General features: G+C 45.5%; 1 protein-coding gene across 2 annotated transcripts in view; it reads left to right on the forward strand.

Annotated features, from left to right (window-relative positions):
* LOC143282762 (uncharacterized) overlaps positions 1 to 7,500 on the forward strand; it is an 82,897-nt gene that overhangs the window by 71,236 nt on the left and 4,161 nt on the right. For both annotated transcript variants that reach the window (XM_076588516.1, XM_076588515.1), the window contains exons 6-9: positions 1,386 to 1,563; positions 2,253 to 2,540; positions 3,249 to 3,437; positions 4,789 to 4,906. In XM_076588516.1, the coding sequence (XP_076444631.1) occupies positions 1,386 to 1,563; positions 2,253 to 2,540; positions 3,249 to 3,437; positions 4,789 to 4,906 (773 nt within the window). The remainder of the gene's footprint in view (positions 1 to 1,385; positions 1,564 to 2,252; positions 2,541 to 3,248; positions 3,438 to 4,788; positions 4,907 to 7,500) is intronic.

Below are 7,500 nucleotides of genomic sequence, written 5' to 3' on the forward strand. Positions count from 1 at the left end.
TCCTTAGCTGGTTTCGTCTTTGTGATTGTCCTTAGCTGTGCTCATCATTGTGATTGCCCTTAGCTGTGGTCATCTTTGTGATTGTCCTTAGCTGGTGTCGTCTTTGTGATTGTCCTAAGCTGGTGTCATCTTTGTGATTGTCCCTAGCTGGTGTCATCTTTGTGATTGTCCTTTGCTGGGGTCATCTTTGTGATTGTTCTTAGCTGGCGTAATCGTTGTGATTGTCCTTAGCTGGTGTCGTCTTTGTGATTGTCCTAAGCTGGTGTCATCTTTGTGATTGTCCCTAGCTGGTGTCATCTTTGTGATTGTCCTTTGCTGGGGTCATCTTCCGTTGGCCTCAGCGCAAAGAGCGTGATGGGTTAGACTAGATTAGCTCACAAAACAGCTTGTTACTGAAAAAAAACAACCAAAAACAACCACACACACATGCTCCCCCCCCCCTTCCCTCCCTCCCCCCGATCACTGATCATTTAGTTTCTCAGCCCCAGGTGTCTGGAACCCACTGTCTGCTGACATGCGAAAGGCCCCTTCCTTGGTGGGCTCTTTCAAATCACAGCTGAAAACGGTTTTTTTTTGTTTTTTTGTTTGTTTTTGTCTCGCATTTTAGTAAGTTTATTCTTGTTAGGGTCTAATTTGCTCTTATATGAGGGATGTACTACCTTTTCTAGTGTTGTATGTGTATGTATTGGTGGAAGAGTCTCTCTCTCTCTCTTTCTGTGTGTGCGTGTGTGTATGTGTGTGTGTGTGTGCGCGCGCGCGCGCTGTTCATGATGCGAGGATGGTGTGACTGTTTCTTCGTGGTTTGATTTATTTTCCTTAAGAATGTTGCTTCTCTTTTGCAACATGTGATTATTTGTGGAGCACCATGGGTGATTGATTGTTAACTGAATTTTCTTGATTATTGTTGTTTCTTTGTTGTTATGTTTGATTTGTGAAGCGGCGTGAGCCTCTCTGTGTGAGAGAACAGCGCTATGGAGAATTAAAAAAAATATTGTTTGATTTGTGAAACGCTGTGAGCCCCTCTGTGAGGGAACAGCGCTGTAGAAGAGCACTTCATTATCGTTTATTGTTGTTATTATTATTAGACAGAAACTCTGTGTCTGGACCTTGCATTTGGAATGATTGAACTTACCTCTTTCGCTTCGTCAGGTCTCCGCGCTCAGCTCTTTCAAGCCTGGCCTTAAAACCCACTTCTTCACAAGATAGCCTCCCTTCCCCCCTGCCTCTTCCTTGTCTTCAGTTTCTTCAGTTTTAGAGTTATGCATGCGTGTGAATGACTGGTGTGAAAGCGCTTAGATTTGTCTCTGCACAAGATTCAGTGCTAGATGAATATGAATATTATTATTAGTATTGTTATAACCATAAGCGCCATGCCGTCTGCCCAGGTGTGGAGCGGCAGTTCGAGGCCCAGGGCCGCACGGCGCTCCGTCTGGCCCACTTCCTCAGCAACTTCCTGCAGAACGTGGACGAGTACGAGGAATTCGGCGACTTGAAGGGCGACCGTCGCCTGAACGAGACCCAGATCTTCGCTGAGGTCATCGCCAACGTCATGGGTGACTTCAGGTCCGTAGCGAGTTTTCTTTTGTTGCTGTTTCTGTAGTGTATATGAATGCGAAATGAGAGAACAGAGACTTCGTTTCAGTGCCTTTGATTTAAAAAAGAAAAAAAAAAAAGATATTGAAAACAATATATGAAGCAGAGAAATATGTTGCTTTTGTTAACTTGAATTCCGTTTCAAAATAATGCACAGGCGTGTAACAGAATAATGTAATTGAGCACTTTTAGGTTATGGTTACTAGTGGTCAGCAGTAGCCATGGACCTGGGGGAACATAGACCTGGGTGAGCAAAGAGCGAGAAAACGTAAATTTCGGGGAGCATAGACCTGGGTTGACTTTGACCTGGATAAAAGCAAGTTTGGGGGAACGTAGGGTTGACCCCCGTAGAGACGAAAACAGACACACGTACACACACAGACACACACACACACACACACACACACACACACTCACACACACACACACACACACACACACACACACACAAACACACACACACACAGAAGCACACACATATTGCTTCATAACCACTCCACCCCTACTTTACTTTTAAAAACCAACACACCATAATTTCTCTTGAATAATAAACTTATTCTGATTCTGTCCTCGCCTCCTCCCCCGCCCCCGCCCCCTCCCCCTCCCCAACCAACCCTCACGCCCTCTACTACACACCCACCCACCCACACACATAACAGAATCCTGGGCAGCGGCGTGTTCTTCGACCGCTACAAGTTCCGTATGTCCCCTCCTGTGAACAACACGGACCCGCGCTTCGTCAACGGCATCACGAGGGAGTTCTTCGGGCCGTACGCCTGGCGCCACAGCTCCTCGGACCAGGGCACGGGGCTGGACTCGTTCAACGCCCTGGACTTCTCGGGCTTCCAGGACTTCTACACGGACAAGGCCTGGTTCCAGAACCTCAAGTCCCGCTGGGCCACCAACTTCTACGACCTCAAGAAGTTCACGGCCAAGCCCATGATCAGGTCAGTGGGATTAAAAAAATTTTTTTTTTTATTCATTCATCAATCAATTTATATATTTATTTGTTTATTTCATTTATTTATTCTTTTTTTTTATTTTGAAGGGGTGTTGCTTGGTGGATGGGGGTTAGGATGGGTGTGTAAAAAAAAAAAAGTGAATAGAATAGAATGATTTTAATTGTTATAAAACCATACGGTTTGTGAGACAGGCAGCACACACGTGCAAATGAAATATGAATAGAATAGTGTGTGTGTGTGTGTGTGTGTGTGTGTGTGTGTGTGTGTAGAGAAAGAGAGATTTAAAAAAGAAGATACATCACAGTTACACAATGAAGTATAAAAATGAGTTATTATTGTCATTATTATCACTATTAACATTATTATTATTATCAGTACTACTACTACTACTACTACTACTACTACTTCAACAACTACTACTATTAATATTTTATTTTCATCATTATCAACATCACTGCTACTACTACTACTACTACTGTTGCTGCTGCTGTTACTATTGTTATTGTTATTATCATTATTTTCATCATCATCATCGTTACTACTACTACTACTGTAGCTGTTGCTGTTACTACTACTACTACTACTACTTATCATCATCATTATTATTATCATTCATTACTACTACTGCTGCTATCATCATCATCATCATCACCATCATCATCATTATCATCATACTCAAACCCTCGTCAACAGGTCCAACTACAACGGCACGAGCTCCATCCGGTTCGAGTACTACCCACTGACGTACCGCGCGGCCACCTACGAGGACGGCGAGTGGCTGAGGCCCGAGTTCAAGTGCGACGGGCGTGTGGAGGACTGGGTCGTCACCTACCTGGCGCCCATCTTCGGGAAGAACGACCTCAAGACCCGCATCGAGTTCAAGTGGGTTTCTTGTTTGAGGGTGGGGTGGGGTGGATGGGTGGTGGGGGCGTGGGGGGATGTTGGGGTGGTGGTGGTGAGGTGGTTGGGGGTGGTGGCGTAGGGAAATCGTTGGTCGTTGTTGTTGAGGAAAAAAAGAAATAAGTTATGGGCTCTGAAGTGATCGTGACAATGATAGTAAGAATGATAATAATGATAATAATATTAATGATTATGATAATAATGGCAATAAAATGATGATAAGAAGAAGGAGGAGGAGGACAATAATGAATGCTTTTATATATGAGGCTTGCACGCCCGACTTTCACACACACACACACACACACACACACACACACACACACACACACACACACACACACACACATATGCATGAATTTGAATCAATAGGGGACACAACACACACACACACACACACACACACATATATATATATATATACACACACATACACACACGTACGCACGCACGCACACACACCACTCACACACACACACACACACACACACACACACACACACACAAATGAATGCATTTGCTCGCAAGCAGAATTCTGAATCAAAGGAATTCGCAGACACACATACACAGACAGACACAGACAGACAGACACATACATACATACAGACAGACACACACACACATGTAAGCAGTTGCTCATATGCATAATTCTGAATCAAAGGAATTTGCAGACACACATGTATATACACAGACAGACAGACAGACAGACAGACAGACACACACACACACACATACACATACACACACAAAAATGCATGCAGTTGCTCATATGCATACATTCAAATAAACTGATTACAGAGAATATGGTTGAGATTTCTCTGGTCGATTGATTTCTTTTTCTTCTTCTCGAAATGCTTTTTCTGCTTATATTTTAGTGATGATAATGTATACATGTGTGTGTGTGTGTGTGTGTGTGTGTGATTTTGTGTGACCGTGTGTGTGTGCGTGCGCGCATGCATGTGATTATGTCTGTGCGCATGCGTGGGTGCGTGCATGTGTGTGTGTGTGTGCGTGCGTGCATGTGATTGCGTCTGATTGTGTGTGTGTGTGTGTGTTTTGTGTGTGTGTGTGTGTGTGTGTGTGTGTGTGTGTGTGCGCGCGTGCATGTATGTAATTATGCGTGTGTGCGATTTTGTGTGTGTGTGTGCGTGTGTGCATGTGATTATGTGTGTGATTATTTGTATGTGTGTGTGTGTGTGTGTGTGTGCGTGTGTATGTGTGTGTGTGCGTGTGCATGTGTGTGTGTGTGTGTGCGTGTGTATGTGTGTGTGCGTGTGTATGTGTGTGTGTGTGCGTGTGCATGTGTGTGTGTGTGTGTGCGGCACGTGGCCCACAGGGGTGTGGTGACGGTGGACGTGTCCCTGGACTACCTGGACATCAACCAGTGCCCCAGCAACTTCTACGTGGCCAACGCCTTCAAGAACACCGCCCGCTGCGACTACCAGTCACAATACGTGAGTTGGGTGGGGTGGGGTGGGGGTGGGGTTGAGGTGGAGTGGGGTTGTGGGGTCTCTGCCTGGGGTTTTTCGTTTTTATTTATTGATTTGATTTCTTTTTTAATTTTTTTTATTATCAATTTATAATTTATAGGTTTGTTGTTGTTGTTGTTGTTGTTGTAATTGTTGTTGTGTATATAGCTACTGTTGTTCCTTTTGTTTGGCTGTTGAATTACACTGATGTAGCGAAATGTCAAAATAGAACCTTGTGTATAAGGGGGAAAAAAATCAAGAGTAATTTCTTTGAAAAAACCCAACAAAAAACAAACAAACAAACAAAGAAAAAAAAACCCACACACAACCCCCCCCCCCCCCCCCAAAAAAAACCAAAAACAAACAAACAAAAAAAACAAACAAACAAATAACAACAACAAAAAAAAACCCCAACACAAATCACTACATGCTGGAAGCTCCGGATGCTGCAAATCAAAATACATTGTCTCAAAAATCAACAACTGTTGGGTCATACAGAAAACAACAAATCGGAAAAACAACAATAACAACAACAACAACAACAAAGTGAACAAATTACCGTCCATGTAAGCATCAACATACAGGGCGAACGACGGGCGCAATAGTCGAGTGGTTAAAGCGTTGGACTTTTCAATCTGAGGGACCCGGGTTCGAATCACGGTAACGGCGCCTGGTGGGGGTAAAGGGTGGAGATTTTTCCCGATCTCCCAGGTCAACATATGTGCAGACCTGCCTAGTGCCTGAACCCCATTTGTGTGAATACGCACGCAGAAGATCAAATACGCATGTTGAAGATCCTGCAGCCCATGTCAGCGTTCGGACGGTGGGTTATGGAGACACGAAATTATCCAGATTGCATGAACCAAGACAGAGTCATCGGCAAGTCGATGTTGGACGTGTAACGGAAAGAAGAAGAAGAAGAAAGTGGTGACACCTTGTCTCTGGTGTCACAAGCTTCAAGAGGGCGTCGCGACAAGCACTTGTTAAAGGTCCCCCCCACGCCGCCTCCACCCCCCAAACCCCCTAAAAAACTTAAGGGAGCCCCTCTAATTGGTCAGCTCCTGTCAAATCCAATTTTCCACCAGAGAATGGATGACTCACCCCGCCCCCGCCCCTCCCCCGAAGACAGGGGTCTCACTTTCTCAGGGAAAATGTTGGCGCTGACAGAACTGGACCGGGTACACATGTAGTGGTCCAGGTGAAAATGGGGAGCCATGGACTGAGTGGTAGGGGTTGTCTAGCGTGACATGGGGGGGGGGGGCTTGGGGTGAGATGGGAGGGGGGTGGGTGGAGGGAGGGAGAGAGACAGAGAGAGAGAGGGGTAAGAGAGAAAGACAGAGAGAGAGAGAGAGGGGGGGGGAGGGGTTAGGGGAAAATTGGAGGAAGAATGAAAACAGAGGAGGGGGGGGGGGGGGTAAGAGAGAGAGGGTGTCAGTGAGGAAAAAAAAGATGGAAAAGGAAAACAGAGAGAGAGAGAGAGAGGGCGATAGATATAGGAAGGAAGGAGGTGGGTAGTAGTACAGGTATTAGGCCGAGTCAGGTGAGAAAAGGGAAAATTGGGGGTGGGTGGTGTTGTGTGTGGGTGTGGGGGAACCCCTCGTGATCCCAGGGTGAGGTACAGTATAAAGGGGACGTTCACCTTCCTTCGTCGACACACACAGTGGACAGTTGGAGCGAATTTGTTAATGGAGTCTCCCCGTCGGACCGACGGACGAGTAGGCAGGCAGGCTTATCTGTCGGTGTGTGTCCTCATATGGGAGAAGAGGCCGATTCTGGATGCGCAGCACTTCCCCACAGGTGTTGCAAGGGAAAACGTCTCCAAGAATTTGTTAGGACGTTGATAAGGACTGTAACCGTGGGGTTATATGCATACAGCTTTCTGCAGTGAGTCCACCCAGCTTCTAGCGACATGCGATCCAGTGTTCGCCTTTCTGGTTCGGACTGCGGGGTCCTGGAGGTCTCATGGATATTATGGGTTGCTTTCTACCTCTGCACTGTCTTTTCATCCATCGCAAGCTGTCATCAACAAAATCTTGGCAGTATTCTGTCGTTTGTGTGTGTGACAACAGTTCACAACTCTTGTGACATCAGAATCTTGATGGTTTGAAAACTTCAGGTCGGTGACTAGTTGTGCTTTCCGGATTTACTTTGCACTGTTTTGGCCCGTTCCCGAGGTTATTTATTTATTTATTTATTTCCTTATTCATTTACATTTTGGAGGAAAACTTCGCCCTCAAACCATGATTTGTTTTTTCCCTCCCCCCCCCCTCTCTCCCTCCTTATGTATTTACACTCTACCTCTCTACCATCGGTCACTTTTTGGCATTGAATGCTGAAACCATATTTCGAGCAGGATAATAATATCTTTCTTTTTTTGGGGGGGGGGGAGGAGGGGGGGGGGGGCGTTTTGAATTTGATGTATGTGAACGGAACAGATTATAGTGTTCATAATTTTGTTTCATCGCAAACAGTTTGTTATTGTTCACCGTGATCACATCATAAAGTTGCTTCCCGACATTTCCAGTACCGCAGTCAATAGTCTGTGGTCTGTAAAATGTTTGACATGACCAGAGAGATGG

Source organism: Babylonia areolata, chromosome 6 (assembly GCF_041734735.1).
Source record: "Babylonia areolata isolate BAREFJ2019XMU chromosome 6, ASM4173473v1, whole genome shotgun sequence".
NCBI classification, from domain to species: Eukaryota; Metazoa; Mollusca; class Gastropoda; order Neogastropoda; family Buccinidae; genus Babylonia; species Babylonia areolata.